This window comes from Pteropus medius, unplaced genomic scaffold (genome assembly GCF_902729225.1).
Source record: "Pteropus medius unplaced genomic scaffold, Ma_sr-lr_union100, whole genome shotgun sequence".
Lineage (NCBI taxonomy): Eukaryota > Metazoa > Chordata > Mammalia > Chiroptera > Pteropodidae > Pteropus > Pteropus medius.
The window spans coordinates 1,096,030-1,112,125 of NW_024349798.1; the positions used below are offsets into that span (position 1 = coordinate 1,096,030).

At 46.9% G+C, this 16,096-nt stretch overlaps 1 protein-coding gene across 1 annotated transcript; it reads left to right on the top strand.

Annotated features, from left to right (window-relative positions):
- Nucleotides 1-1,093: 1,093 nt before the first annotated feature.
- On the top strand, nt 1,094-15,086 carry KIF22 (kinesin family member 22). Its single transcript, XM_039884536.1, has 14 exons — nt 1,094-1,250; nt 7,682-7,877; nt 9,202-9,329; nt 9,421-9,575; nt 9,783-9,992; nt 10,073-10,303; nt 10,440-10,593; nt 10,708-10,843; nt 12,555-12,723; nt 13,198-13,366; nt 13,747-13,811; nt 14,518-14,730; nt 14,833-14,892; nt 14,979-15,086. Exons 1-14 carry the CDS (start codon nt 1,232-1,234, stop codon nt 15,027-15,029), a joined length of 1,956 nt encoding a protein of 651 aa, XP_039740470.1. The 5' UTR covers nt 1,094-1,231; the 3' UTR covers nt 15,030-15,086.
- Nucleotides 15,087-16,096: the final 1,010 nt, after the last annotated feature.

The following is a 16,096-nucleotide window of genomic DNA, read 5'->3' on the forward strand; positions in this document are numbered from 1 at the left end:
TTCACCAACACCTCACCATTCTCTGGCAACTGCTAATCCACTTTCTTTATGGATGTATTATTGTAATTTTTAAGTGCATTAATATTTTAAATTTGTTTTAATTTCTAATACAGTAAATATGGATAGATAAAACCTATATAAAGATCTTTGGGCTTCCATTTTTAAGAATGTAAAGGGATCACAAAGCCAAAAAATTGAGAATCACTATTTGTGTTTTGTTTTGTTTTCTAATAGGTTGGAATACTATCTAAACCAGGGTCCTACCAGAACCCCAGTTAAGCTTTCAGAAAGGACAGGGTACTTAACAGAGTTGAACCTACAGGACATGGGACCTTGGGTGAAACTAACAGACCAAACATACCTTTACCGCTTCTGACATGTTAGGTGCTGAGTTACTAACTACAGAAAACCCGAGCTGGTCTTCTTGGCTCGGACATGCAACATAAGGGGGCACATATGTCATCTGGCTTCTGTCTCGGCAAGAGGTGAGTGCAACGTGGCCGCCCACAATGCATCCAGCGTGCTCCAGACCTACAGAATTTACCAGACGTTAAAGCACCATTGACCGGCAGAAGTCAAGTCCCTCAATCTACAAAACGACTCCGCCCCCAGGCGCGCGAAACTTCTGAGGCAAGAAATTGTGGAAAGTGAAGATCGCTACCAGTCTTTTTATTATTATCTCGTTTCCACGCAACGTCTTCCTTATTCATATAATCACCATTTCTGCCACTTAAACAGTGAAAGCTGTACCGAGTTCAGGGAAATTTTTAGTTAAATTGATCAAGTGCCTTAGTTGACTGTCTGCTTGATTCGTACCAAAATTCGTAGTTATTTGAGGGGAAAACAATGAGGCGAAAATGCTGCAGTAAACTCAAACTAAACGGCGCTCAGCAGCTCCCCTCAACGGCCACTGTCGCCAACGCGTCGGGCTTCGGAGTTTGCGTCGGGCTTCGGAGTTTGCGCCGCAGCTCGGTCTCCGACGTCAACGGCAGCGGCGTCCAGCGTGCGCGTAAGTGTCCTCCGCCAGCGGAACCTTTTTCTATCAGGACTCGGGAGCGAGCCCTAGAGGGCGGATAGTTGCAATCCGCAGCAGGGACTTCCGGCGGTGAGCCGCCGTGATTGGTGGAGCCTAGGAGAGGGGGCGGAACACCGGGAAATTCGAATTAGAAAGACAGGTCAAAGGAGGGAGTGGAATGGCGCTGGGGGCTTGGTGCAGCTGAGGCGACGCGAGATGGCGGCTGCTACCTCAGGTACGTGAGCCTGGCTTGAGCGGGGCGCTGAGGTCTGAAGCCTGTTGTGGTATCGCGTCGGAGTCTGGTCCCAGCTCCGCAGGTTGTCCTGGAGAGGCTGGAGGGGAGTAGGAGCAGGAGGGGAAAGGTGGGAGTCGCAAGCTGGTCAGCTCACTTTGCTGATCAGTACACGCGGACCGAGACCCGGTTCTGGCAAAAGTGCTTTTGAGTCCAGCACACTTTTCCTCTGTGAGCTTCAATTTCTTTGTAAAATGGGGGCAGTGACTCCATCTCAGGAGATTACGTGAATAAGCGAACTAAAGTGGCTACAACTCTAACCATAAGGACAAAATAAGGGTGCTGGACGCGTGTTCGGGGGGAAGGATTCTGTGTATGACGTGTTCAGGTGCGGGGAGATAACCTGAGAGATGTAGGAGGGCAGGCCGAGGTTCAGATGGACTGCAGCTGGGTGTGAGTCGACAGCAAAAGATGTGCTGAGACCACAGAAAAGGGAAATAAGGAACTGTTTGTTTTCACTCTAGCCATGGAAGTCAGTGCTATTTTAGGGTTAGAAAGGCTATTAGGACATTTCAGAATCTTGTATGTGAGTATTTGTTTACATTTGTCTCTGCTCTCATCCTGTAGACTGAATTCTGGTCAGTGGTTATGGTGGGCACCATAGTAATTTATTTGAGGCCCTTACTGTTTCTCAGGCCCTGTGGAGGAACAAAGCTATTTAGTAGAATATCAAACACACTGTTGAGCCCTTGCCAGGCACAGTTGTAAGCACTTTACGGTGATGAATCATTTCATCTCCACATAAAGCTATGAGGTGGTTTACTATTTTACAGACCAGGCATAGGTGGGTTAAATAGCTTGCTCAAAGTTAACACAACTAATTAATATTGGGGTCTGAATTTACACTCAGGCAGTCAGACTCTAAGGCCTCTGCTCTTAACCATTACGTCCAAACACATGATATTCCTGCTGTCAGCACGACTGCTTTTACCCTGCCAAGACCAATGCGTCTAGGACATAGTAGGTATCGTAAAAACGCTTGAATGAATATGGTCCCTTCCCTAGAGGAGATTATAGTCTACTTCCGTAGGTAGTAAACATATATAACTGGAAAAGCAATGAGAAATATGTATATACTGATATAGAGAATATAGAATCTGAAGTAAACCCTTAGGTATTCTTGGAGGACTTTATTAAGGAAGTGATATTTGAGGTGCATTTCAAAGTTTGGATAGGAGTTTGCCAGACCTTCGTGGGACAAAAAGACTACCAAGTGATTTCTTATTTATAATGTGAAGAAAGGCCAAAGATGCTCTCTGGCTCAATTTCCTCATCGTAAAAGAAGAGTTAAGTTGAATGAAACTTGGGAATTGTGGGAGAGAGGAAAATTAGAAGAAATAAGTGCTAGCCTTGCCCAATCTCAAAGTTGCTTTTATAATGAAAGGGAGAGACTCTTGTCCTGTAAGCAGTTGTTTACATGTGCCTCTCCTTCCCTATTCTCCTGGACCATGAGCTTTGGGGCAAGAATGACCACCACTTTTATGATTTAAACAGGAAACGAACAAGTCATTGTTTTATGTTAGTTTGTTTGTTCACCAAATTTTAACTTGTTCAGCAAATACTAAGAACCTACTCTGTGCCAGGCATTGAGGATATAAAGGTTTCACTGAGTTCACAGCTAGATGGACAGACAAATAAGCAATTACAGTGGAGTGTGATCAGTTCTTGGTTAGAGGAGCTAAAAAGAGTGATGGGTACACCTAACAGAGCCTTAGTGCAGCAGTTATTTTACAAGGGAAGATTTTTAGAGGAAGTAGGGTGTGTTTACCTCAATAACTTGGTGGCGAGGGGATGGGGTAAAGAAGATATTCCAGAGAGATAGAATAGCATATGTAAAGTCCCAAAGGTGTGAGTGAAGTCGGTGTGTTGTAGCGACTGAAGGAAATTCATTTTGGCTAAGAGCTTACAGTGTAAGGAAGGAAGTGGAGAGAGAATGATTGGAGGGGAATGAGACTGGAGGCAGGGAGACCAGTTGGAAGACCGTTGAGATGATGATGACCTTGGCAAAGGTTGTGCAGTAGGTATAGAGAGAAGTGGACTCATTTAAAAAGGTAGAATTGATAGATGTTAATGAATACTGATATGGGAGGTGAGAGAGAAGGTGGAGTTAAGAAAGATTCTCATCTTTTGCGTTGGTTCCTTTTATTTATGTTAGGAAGATGAGGTTGCAGAGAGATGGGGAAGAGATCAGTTTAGGACAGGTGGAGTTTGAAGTACTTGAAAACCATTGAAGAGATGTCAGGGCAGCAGCAGGGAAAGTGGCTCTGAAGCTCAGGAGAAAGCTCTGGTGTGGAGGTGTCAATTAGGAGTCATCTGCTTTTAGATGGTAATTAAAGCCAACTATGCCCATGAAATGAATCAAAGTAATGGTTCTCAGCTGGGGGCAATTTTGTTCCCCACGGGGACATTTGTCTGGAGACATTTTTGGTTGTTAAAATTGAGGGATGGAGTGGTGTGTAATGCTACTGGCATATGCGTTTAGCATATGCTAAAGATCCTAAACATCCTACAGTGCACAGGACAACCTCACCACAAGAATTTTCCAGCCTAAAATGTCAATAATGCCAAAATTGAGCAACCCTGGTCTAGACAGAGGATAGAAGGAACCTAGGAAAAACATTTAAGAATGGCAGAAACTGAGGAGTCAACATGAAACTAAGGGATAAGTACACTTCCCAAAGGAAAACAAATCAAGGGTGTTAAGTACTGCTGGGAAGTCAAATACAGTGGGGACCGAGCATGTCTACTGGATTTAACAGTAAGGAGGACATTGGCGACTGCCGAACCGTGAGGGCAGAAGCTAGTTGCTGCCTTGAGGAGTGAGTAGCAGAAAGGAGCGTAGTAATAGTAGCTAACATTGACTGAGCTCTTGCTGCCAGCACTGCTAAACATTGTATGTATGTTATTTCGTTGACTCTTCACAATCTTATGAGGGTGCCATAGTTATTTTTATATACAAGGTGAGATACTGTTATTTTTATAAAGAGAAACTGAGGCTTGAGAAGCCTTGCCAAGGTCACACAGCCGGTAGTAGAATTTGCCTCAGACTCCAAGGCCTATGAGGATACAAAGATGAAGGGCCTGAGACAGCCTGTGGATTCACATAATGAACTTTGAAGATAGACCTTTATTGGAAGCTCTGTCACTAACTAGCTGTCAAGTTAGCTAACCTGTCTACACTGAGGTTTCCTTATTTGTATAATGGTTGAATATAAAATAAAACACTTACTGAGCTTTTACTAAGTACCAATGCTATTCTAAGCACTTTTATATGAATTACCATATTTACTGCCTTAACAACCCAACAAGTAAGTATTTTTATTCCCATTTTATAGGTATGGAAATTGAGGCACAGGAGTAGACAATCATTTCCTAGGTTATTTAGTTAGTTGTAAGCAGCAGAGTTGGGATTTGAACCTAGGCTATCTTACCTTGAATAATGAACCTACCTACTATATGCTAGTTATTGCATTGGAATTTTATATGTTACTTCTTTTAATACTCATTAAGCCCTTCCAAGGCCCACCCAACCTCTTATAGACAAAGAAACAGGGGCACATGGATGTTAAGTCATTTGCCCAAAGTCACAAGCTAATAAGTGTTAGAACTGGAATTTAAATTCACCTCCCTCTGACCAGAGCCTACACTCTTTCTATATCACCACAGACTTACCCTTGTATGGATCACTAAGCTTTCTTAAGTGCTTCTATATCTTTATGTGTTCTCTCTCTCTCTCTCTCTCTCTCTCTCTCTCTCTCTCTCTCTCTCTCTCTCTCTCTCTCTCACACACACACACACACACACACACACACACACACACTTTCAAAAGCACACAAAACCTGGGAAAAGGCAGGCAAGAAGGGTCTCCTACACACATTTTTGACAAGTCAGTGAACCTCTCTGCACCTTAGTTTTCTCATCTGCACAGGTACACCTGAAGGTTTCTACTTTCTTGCTACTCACTATCAGGATTGGCATGAGGTTCAAATGAAAATTAGATGCCAAAGTACTTTGTAAACAATTAAGTGAGAAACGGTATAATTAGCTTCATTTGCCAGATGAAAGAATAGAGGCCCAGTTTTTTTTGTTTTTTTTGAAATAGACAATATGTAACAAATAATCTGCTTATGGGTATGTCTTGTTTATGTGTAAGATTCTTTCCAGGGGTCATCTATCCACCTTTTTGTCTTGCTGTTTCTGTGTTGGCCAACACAGTGTCTTGCCTTATATGAGGCCTATGGTGCCCAATGACCAGTTGCTAACACCAGCAAAAAGGAGAGAGTCAGAGCTGCCAAGCACTTTTCTAGTTGCTACATAATAGGGAGGCAATATGACATCCTCATTAAGAGCAACTTTTTGGAGGTGAAGAGATAAAGGTTTGAATTTTGCTGTTAGCTATAAGCTACAGTATAGTATCCTCTAACATAAAATAGAGAAATACTCTCGTAAGATTTTTTTCCAGTTCATTCAGTCCTCACAAAAATAAAGAGGCTTGAGATAGCACTAAAAGCAAAGAAGAAAGCCCCTGCCCCTCCCAAAGTTGAAGCCAAAGCAAAGGCTTTGAAGGCAAAGAAAGCAGAGCTGAAAGGCATCCACAGCCACAAAAAAAAAAAAGAAGACACGCACGTCACCCATCTTCTGATGGCCCAAGACACTGTGCTCCCAAGGCCACCCAAACATCTTCAGAGATTGCCCCTGGGAGAACCAAGCTTGACCACTATGTCATCATCAAGTTCCCCCTGACTACTGAGTCAGCCGTGAAGAAGCTAGAAGACACCATAAATTTGTGTTCATTGTGGATGTCAAGGCCAAAAAGCATCAGATCACACAGGCGGTGGAGAAGCTCTATGACATTGATGTGGCCAAAGTCAACACCCTGATCAGGCCTGATGGAGAGAAGGCATATGTTCAACTTAACTGGCTCCTGACTATGATACTTTGGATGTTGCCAACAAAATTGGGACCATCTAAACCGAGTCCAGCTGGCTAATTCTAAATATAAAAATTTTTCACTGTAAAAAAATAAGAGGCTTTTTTTAGTTTTATCTTCATGTGTTTTCTGATAAAAATAAAACTCAATTTTTTTTTCAAATGACTTAGATTTAATTATCAAAAGCAAACTAAAGAAAGCTTATAATAGAGGATTGCATGTCAGTGCCTTTTGCAAACTGAGCTGAAACAGAAGGGCCTGAGAATGTATCCCTTCTGAACCAAGATATCCACAGTGTCATTCTTAAAAAAAAGCAAACATCGCATTACAGAACTGGGTAACAGAAAATTAATCTGCATAATCTCCCATCAGGAAAAAGCCATCATTAACAGTTTTGCGTGTATGTGTATGTATACATACATGTAAGTATGTATTATAAACCACAGGTAAGAAATAGACACAGAAAAGTCTGGCAGTTCATTGACTCGTTTTAGTAGGGGCAAATATCAACTCTTAACCCTTACAGCAATCCTGTGAAGTGCTGATCTATGACATCTTGGCAATTCAAAGTGTGTCCCACCAGCAGCATCAGCATCACTTAGATCTTCTAGGTTATTCATGTATACCTTACACTCTACACCCCCCTGGACCTACTTGTAGAGCTGGAAAGGAAATGAGGCTAAGCTTGGGGACACCCACAGCATAGCCATTGTCGAAAGAGCTTCCCTGATATGAGCTGTGGCCACTGGCCCTCCCGATGGTATCCTCAGGGCCCCAGCCTCCAGCCTTCTCTGCCCCTGGTTATGGTTGGGGTGGAGGTGTCTGTCTCTAGTCTACTAAGATGCTGGGGTTTTGTATTGTTTTTGCTCTATTCCTTTGAAGAGCAAAAGAACAAAATGTAGGCTATGATACAAGATAAAGTAATCGTTACATGGCCCCAGGTACAAATACCAAGGTGCTCATAAGACCTGCTGCACCTGTATGAACTTCTTCAGTGAGAAAATGGAACTAATAGGACCTATCTCTCAGGGATACCATGAAGATTACAGTATGTCTGGCATATAGTCAGTGCTTAATAAATGTTAATGTTTGCTGAGTACACAATATGGTTTACAGTCCCTGACCTGTATATAATTTCTCTCCTCTAAACCCTCCACCATACTCTGCTTGAGACTATGTATTTGATTCATCTTTTTTTCCTTCCTGCCTTTCTCTCCTCGTCTTCACTAATAGAACACACACCTGCCTCACCAGTTCTCCAGTGGGACCACACTTTCACACCTCCATGCTTTTGCACATGCCATTCCTTCTGCCTATTTATCTTTCAGAGCTCAGCTATACCAAATACCTCCACATCCAACACTCCTACTTCTCAGCAGAGCTGGTCCCTACTTTCTCTGTGCTACACCACATATCATGCTAAAGCTTATCTTCTCTCCTCTAGGAGCTGGTCGTTGTCGGCTAAGCAAGATGGGAGCTGGCCGGCGTCCACCTCCAGCTCGAGTAAGGGTGGCTGTGCGACTGCGGCCATTTGTGGATGAAACAGCTGGAGCAAATGGTACCTTCTGTGTACGGGGCCTGGACAGCTGTTCTCTAGAGATCGCCAACTGGAGGAACCATCAGGAGACTCTCAAATATCAGTAAGGTTCAGGCCACTCTACCTTCCTATCTTTCTCCTAGGCCTGCTCACAGTATCACTTGCCCACATAATTTCTCAGACCTGCTTCCTCAGGATCCTTGCTCCTTCCTTTGCATGCTTTGTTCCCCATGCCTTCATTTGTTCACTCAGGAAATGTTCACAGATACACATTGTGACAGGTCCTCTGTAGGATACTGTGGGGAAAAACTGGAGGTTGAATCAAACATACGTTACACATTTCCAGTCTTGTGGGGGAAATAGGCACAAAGTAGGAGGGAGCAGCAAAGGTGAGAAGGGGAGCCCAAATAGGATCTAGGGAAGTTGTGGGAAGGGTGGGGGGAACATAAACCAACCAACTGACCCAGGCTGCAGCTGGGTGGTGTCAGAGAAGACCACCCAGATTTGAGGACAGAACTCACAAGGGCAGCTACTTTAAAATTCCATTGGAGATTTAAAATTCAGACTTCTTGCTCTGTTATTTTAGGCCAGAAGGTGGCAAACTACAGTCTGCAGGTCAGATCTGACCAGACGTCTTTACAAATAAAACTTTATTGGAACTTAACCATGCTCATTTATTTACATATTGTCTATGACTGCTTTCTGACTACAATGGTAGAATTGAGTAGTTTTGAAAGGAAACGTGGTCCAGAAAGCCTACAATATTTACTATCTGGCTTTTTACAGAAAAAGATTACTAGCCTTGTTCTAGGTCCTTGATAGTTTGGCTTCACTTTCTTTTCAGCCTCATCCGCCCAATACGTGCTGTACTCCACTTACACTAATCATCGCTGTGGCCTTAGTCACAGCTTCTCCACCAGAGTGCTGTGAATGGCCTATGGGTGTGTTGAGTTTCATCTAGTCATAAGCAGCATCCTCTATTTACTCCATCATGGTGTACAAATATTACATTCTGTATGTACTGTGATGTGAAAAAGATTGGGAAGCCCTGCCCTTTCATACTATGTCTTGTCTGTGTGCTATTTTTTATACTTAGAATATCTTTCTGTGGCAAAATCTTCCTTCTTTGAGCAGAATCAGTTATTCCTTCTAGTGCATTCTCATCTTTGTTTTCTGAATCACAGCAAAATATGGGTATCTATCCATTTCATCAGACTACAGAACTCCCATGAGCAGGGACATCAGAGTCGTCTCTGTATTTCTAACGCCTATGCAGGGACTGGGATGGAATAGGTGTTTGGTGGGTGCTTTCTAAGGTCTGTATAAGAAAAGGGATAGAGACTTTTAAATCTGAGGCCAGTATTATCCTCTAGGTCTGGGTGAGAAGGGAACCATTCACTAATTCTCTGCTTTTTTCCTGTCTGCAGGTTTGATGCCTTCTATGGGGAGAGAAGCTCTCAGCAGGACATCTATGCAGGATCAGTACAGCCCATCCTAAGGCACTTGCTGGAAGGGCAGAATGCCAGTGTGCTTGCCTATGGGCCCACAGGGGCAGGTAAGAGAGTCAGACAGGGAATAGCTATGGGTCAGAAAGGGCTAGTGAGTGGGGAGGAAAAATCTCACAGCTCTCTCCACTCTTTCCCCAGGGAAGACACACACAATGCTGGGCAGCCCAGAGCAACCTGGAGTGATTCCCCGGGCTCTCATGGACCTCCTACAGCTCACAAGGGAGGAGGGCGCTGAGGGCCGGCCATGGACCCTCTCTGTCACTATGTCTTACTTAGAGATCTACCAGGAAAAGGTGAGGCCCTGCTCTGGTTGGGGAGGGAATAGATGAAGGGTCAAAATAAGACCCAGCTGTGCTCTAACAAGGAGCTAAGACCTGGAAAGACCGAGGTTGAAGTTGCAGATGGTACAACTGAGAATCCAGCAGAGAAAAGGAGACTGATCCCCAGGAAATAAACAGCCTGTACTGGAAAATTGGCCCTATCTCTGACTGCTCCAACAGGTATTAGACCTCTTGGACCCTGCATCAGGAGACCTGGTGATCCGAGAAGACTGTCGAGGAAACATCCTGATTCCGGGCCTCACACAGAAGCCAATCACTAGCTTTGCTGATTTTGAGCGGCATTTCCTGCCAGCTAGTCGAAATCGGACTGTAGGAGCTACCCGGCTCAACCAGCGTTCCTCTCGCAGTCATGCGGTGCTTTTGGTTAAGGTGAGGCCCACAGACGGGTAAGGACCTGGGAAGCCCGTTGGGCCTGAGCTAAGCCTGGGGCCCTTGCCCTTACCCTTCAGGTGGATCAGCGGGAACGTTTGGCCCCATTTCGCCAGCGGGAGGGGAAACTCTACCTGATTGATTTGGCCGGCTCAGAGGACAACCGGCGCACAGGCAACAAGGGCCTGCGGCTGAAGGAGAGCGGAGCCATCAACACCTCCCTCTTTGTGCTGGGCAAGGTGGTGGATGCGCTGAACCAGGGCCTCCCTCGTGTGCCTTACCGGGACAGCAAGCTCACTCGCTTGTTGCAGGTCAGGCTACCCATCTCGGCAAAAGGGGCTAGAGAAGGGAGTTCTCAGGTCTGCTGGGGGTGGATGAGGAACAGCAGTCAAGGAATGGAAGTATGGGGTTTCTGACTAGCCCATCTGCCCAATCCCCATCCCTCAGGACTCTCTGGGTGGCTCAGCACACAGCATCCTCATTGCCAACATTGCCCCCGAGAGATGCTTCTACCTAGACACAGTCTCTGCACTCAACTTTGCTGCCAGGTCAAAGGAGGTGATTAATCGACCTTTTACCAATGAGAGCCTACAGCTTCATGGTGAGGACTGGGGTTGGCAGGAGTGGAAAGGCCAGGTCTGGACAACTGGGGAGTATGCTGAATCTATCAAGCAGTAGCACAGAGGTTGACAACCCCTGCCCCATCTTTCTGTAGTCTTGGCACCTGTTAAACTATCTCAGAAAGAACAGCTAGGCCCTTCAGAGGCAAAGAAAACCCGAGGCCCCGAGGAAGAGGAGATTGGGAATCCTGAGCCCCCAGCACTTCTAGCTTCTGCCTCCCAGAAATTCAGGTGAGCAGAGGGAAAGGGGCCTTGGGCATATTCCCTTTCCTGTTATTTCTGGGTTCGGTGCAGAGCAGTAGTAGGTTTAGCCTGTCAGACCCTTGAGCTGCAAACCTGTTCGTCTCCTGGATGCTGCTGGGGCCCTAGAGAAGCCTAGGGCATCTTGCCCCCTCGCTTTCCATTTTCCAGGCCCTTTAAGCAGTCAACAAAATCTTACATTTTGGTGTAGTTGTTTCAAGGAAAGCATTTTTGTTTCTGGCTCAAAGAATAATCTAGATCAGGTCTTTCAAGTCCAGAGGATAAGAACAAAGCAAAGGAGACAGATGGAGACATCTTTACTGAGACCTCTCAGTCTATGTATTAGAGTCCAACCCCTCCATGACTCCAAGGAGCAAGTTTCTGTCCTGAAATTGCTCTGCTTCTACTCTCGCTGCAAACAAAGCCTCTCTAAACTGAGTCTCTTCTGTGTGTGCCCTCTCTCCCTAGTTCTGATAGCCCCACCTCATGGCCCAGTACATACTAACCCTCAGGTCACCTCTGTTTGGCGGTCTTGCTTTCTGTGTCTCGCCACCTGGCACTCCCTAACTCCAAGGAACCAGTTGCAGTTTTAACCTTCTCCTGTTTCTACTCAGTCCCAAATAAAGCCTCTCTAAACTCTGTAAGTCCCAAGACTGCTGAACACAGGTGAAGTGAGGAGGCCCAGGATTAGTGTACACTTTGGTCCAGGGAGCTATTGAGGAAGAATGACGTACATTACATAAAAAGGTGCTCGTTCACTCAGAAACACACTTTCAATGTTATCCTCAAAGCATTTGTCAGCGGTCCCCTCTCCTATGTGCACGAACTCAGAAATACGTACACACTTGCACATCTGTATTACAGATCGGTACTCAAGGGTAAGCTCAGAGATGGGACACAGCAGATCTAGTCAGCCTTTCCCTTCAGGGGCCTCACGTTTCAGTAAGAGAAATAAGACAAGAACCTCGGTATATGATGCAAGGTAGGTGGTACACAGAGCAATGAGGAGGAGCTACTTGTTCTGTGAGAGCCAGGAAAGGAGAAGTGACTTCTAATCTTAACCCATATTTTCTGATCCTGTCCCTCCTAGGCACTTGCACACAAAGAACAGGGCAGGCTGTTTCTGAAAAGCTAGTTCAGAGCGTAGGAAAGAAGATTCACAATCAAGCTGGGCATCATGGGAAAGGTGGCATCAAACTGACTCGGAATGATAATTGAGATCAGATGTAAGGGGGAAATTTCCAGACAGAAGGAACAAATGTTAGGCATTATTATGCTCAGATTAAGTCAGGACTCTGCTTGAATAGGCCTTTCTTGCTGCCTACAGAGAGGAAAGGTTTGGCATTGAGGTCTTCAGTGGCTTTCAAAGCCCTGCTGAAATGACCTCTGTGAAGCTTCCTTAACTGCTCCTCCAAATGGACAACCATACAGGCTCCAAATACCTAGAACTCAGGTGTTCGTTAAATGCTTGTTCTCATCTGATCTCTTGGCATCCCTGAGAGGTTACTTGGGCGAGTATCATCGATTCCCACACTGTACCCAGAGAGTCTGGATTACTTGCTCAGAGTCGTCTAACAAATTAATACCAGGGTTCTAGAACTACATGATACACTAAATTAAGGAAGGCATGATGAGGGGAATCCTGCTGCTGAAGAGGGTGATGAGGGAAGAGGTAGGTGGAGAATAACCTCTGTCTGCTCAGCCCCCTACAGAAGCTAAGTAACATGGACCCGGCCATGCTAAAGCACCTCCTGAGCTTGGACCGTTTGCTGGGCTCCCAGGGGACCCAGGGGACCCCTCTACTGAGCACCCCGAGGCGAGAGCGGATGGTGCTCATGAAGACAGTGGAGGAAAAGGATTTGGAGATTGAAGTAAGTGTTGGAGAGGTGGGAGCTGGGATTCCTACTGGCCTTGAGAAGTAATCCAAGGATCTTCTGAAAGGGAAGGACACTGAAAGGTTGGACCAGCATCCAGTTTTCATCTAACACTGGAATCTCTCAGTTTTTCAGCTTCTGCTTGAATGTCTTTAATGTGCCTGAGCTTTGAAAAATAATTGAGATCAGATGTGAGGAGGTGAGCGGAAAAAAATTCCCAGCTCTCAAGTTAGGACTCTGCTTGAACAGTCCTTCCCTTCAGTGTTTCAAAAAGAGGCTTGTCCCACCTCTGGGCAGCCCCGATCATTAGAAAGCCCTGAATTATAGTGGGCTCCAGTTGTCCCTCCCATTGGTCCTCACTTTGCCCTTTAGGGCCTTGGAACCCTGCACACTCACTTTCCTAATCCGCTGTCCTTCAAGCTATCCTAAAGTTGGTTCTGGGTCACATCTCTCCCTGATCCTTTCCAACAGAGGCTTAAGATGAAGCAAAAAGAACTGGAAGCCAAGGTACTGGCCCAGGAAGCTGTGGACCCAAAAGAGAAAGAGAAACGATCTCCCACAATGCACCAACCCCTTGCCTGCCGCACAGTCACAGTAGCTAAGCCCCTTAAGAAGGCTGTGGTGATGCCCCTACAACTAAGTAAGTTTGGCTATGAGAGCCAGGAGGGACCAGATAACTTCTCAGGAGGGAGGAGATGTTAGCCACAGCAATCCTCATGCCCTCCCACCATATGCCAGCTCAAGAGAAGCATGAGGAATATCTGAAATAGAGCTAATGCTCTGTTCTCAGGTGTTTAGTACTAGTACAATGAGGTAGACGGACAAGTGCATGATTATCATGCAGGACGAACTGAGGTTACTTTCAAATACTGGTATAAGAAAGGTCATGTTGAAACACAGCAAGAGGTTAACTTGGGGTGGAGAAGAATTGGGGAATCAGAAATGGGAGAACCAAGTGGCTACCAGGGAGAGTGAAAAGTAGCTTCCATAATGACTCCAGTTCACAATTCTTGCTTTCAGTACAGGAGCAGGCAGCATCTCCAAATGTTGACATACATATCCTGAAGAAAAGCCGCAAGAGAAAGGTGAGCTTGGAAGTAGTGAGCTCTAGTGGGAGACCACTAGCCATGGAGTTGCACAACTTGTCAGAACATTTATCAGCTATTTACAACTTCTCCAAGTTGCTTTCCCTCTAAATACAAAGATATCTCACATGGCATTTAGGATGAAAAATAGTGATATGAATGTACATAGAGTGGTTGTCTACTGTAACTTTCCTTCCTGATGGCTCTCACTCTCAGTAACTACTTACTAGTAAGGTGTGTAGCCTGGGTCCTGCCCTCTACACATAGGAAAACATGACTAAACACTCAAGAAATGAAACAACACTGGAAGAATTGCCTTAAACACTGAGATGGTATGGATGAGGGAGGTACTATTCGAGTGCCTTCTATGTGCTTTTCTAGCGGTGAAAGGCAGCATTTTCTTTTTTAGAAATGAGGGACCATTTCTAAAGAACTATGTGCTTTACATTAACTCATTTGACCCTCACAGCAACTCTATTACCATTCTTTCACAATTTGGATAAAGTGAGAATCAGTCCAGTGACCAGAGGTAAGAGTTTTTGGACAGACACTTGACAGGAAGGACAGTAGGGAAAGAGGCTGGAGAGAGCGCGGAAGGTATCTGCTGTTAGGTTTCCATCCTTGGCAGAAGAACCTAGAGCAGTTAGCTGCTGTGAGCTGAACATCAAACTACCGTTTTTGTCATTCACTTCCCCCTGCCTCATAGCTGGAGTGCCTGAATGGCTCAGAGCCGTTGGAGAAGGCTGAGGACTGCTGGGAGCTCCAGATCAGCCCAGAGCTACTGGTCAATGGGCGTCAAAAAATATTAAATCTGCTTAACGAAGGCTCAGCCCGGGATCTGCGTAGCCTGCAGCGCATTGGCCAAAAAAAGGCCCAGCTCATCGTGGGCTGGAGGAAGCTCCATGGCCCCTTCAGTCAGGTAATGGCCCATGAAGGGCAGCCCTGGAATGGAGTTGGATTTGTGGGGAATAGTCTGGTGGCCCATAGACTCCCCCCACGCCCATCGTTGTTGTCCTGCCAGGTGGAAGACCTGGAACGAGTGAAAGTAATGTCAGGGAAACAGCTGGAGTCATTCCTGAAGGTGAGCTTATGGCTTGGCCCCCTCCTCTTCCCAGCTTGAACCCTGACCCGAGTCTAACGCTGCTCTCCCCTTCTTTCCTGTTGCAGGCGAACATCCTGGGTCTCGCCGCCGCGGGTCAGCATTGTGGCCCTTCCTGACTACCGCTTCTCTATTTCGTGTGTGTGTGTCCTATATTTAGTATAAATGCGTTTCAACTCCGTTGCTTCAGCCTGATTCTTGGGACTTGGGGCGGGGCCAGGGGTATAATTGCCCTTGGGACGGGCCACAAGCTCCGTGGGCTAACTCCTTTGGGCGCCATCTTTGGGAAAATATGAAGCAGCGCAGGATTGTAAATAAACCGCCCGAAGGGGAAAGGACGGTGGCCGATAGGAAACAAAAACCTAACACGAAAGCCCGAGGACAACGACCGTTATGCGGGAGCGCGCTTTGAGTTTAGCCCCGCCCCATCCGTACCCCCGGCGCGCGCACCTCTTCTCCCGCTCAACGACAGCGGTTTTGTGCGCGTGCGCGCGAAATAACGGCCACTGGCGGAGGGAGGAGGGGGGTGGAATCTTTGAAGTGGGGGGAGAGAAGCCGCCTTGTCTCCCTCGCGCCCACCACCTGCGCCATCGTTAGCCAATCAGCGGCCGTCTCAGGGGTCTCGTACTTGGGACGACTCGGGCTGCTGGGTGGCTCCTCCGCACCTCCTCCCGCTAGAATCCCTCGTACCTCCCCCCCCACTCCCGCTGGCCTCGCGCGCGCATATCACAGGCGCGCGCCCGCCAGCCTCTGTGTCCTCGCGCCCCCCCGCCCGCCATCCCCGCGCGCAGTGTCGCTCCCCCCCACCCTCCTCACTCATCCCCCCTCCCGCGCCCCGCCCGCGCTTGCCTCCTCCTGGGTTCCCCTCACTGCTGCCTCCTCCTCCTCCTCCTCCGCCCAGGGGTGGTACATGAGACCACCACCTCCTCCCTCCTCACCATGGATCCCAGCATTTCTGGAACGGCTTCATCTTCAGGTAACAACCCCTCCCCCGCCCCACCCCCTTTTTCACCCCCCCCTCCTCCGATCCCACCCCTCGCGCGCCCCGGTGCTGCCTGACCCCCTCCTCCCTCGCGCCCTCCCCGCCCTCCCCGGGGCGCCGTGAACGCCTTGGCTTTGAGACCATTCAGCTCCCCACCCGCCCGCCAGGCATCCAGCCGCCGCCGCCGCCGCCGCCATAGCCAGC

Bases quoted from the DNA above. Each gene is read 5' to 3' on its own strand.
- KIF22 (XM_039884536.1), top strand. The intron at 10,844-12,554 runs GTGAGCAGAGGG...CTGTCTGCTCAG, and splicing joins TCTGCCTCCCAGAAATTCAG to CCCCCTACAGAAGCTAAGTA. The intron at 14,893-14,978 runs GTGAGCTTATGG...TTCCTGTTGCAG, and splicing joins AGCTGGAGTCATTCCTGAAG to GCGAACATCCTGGGTCTCGC.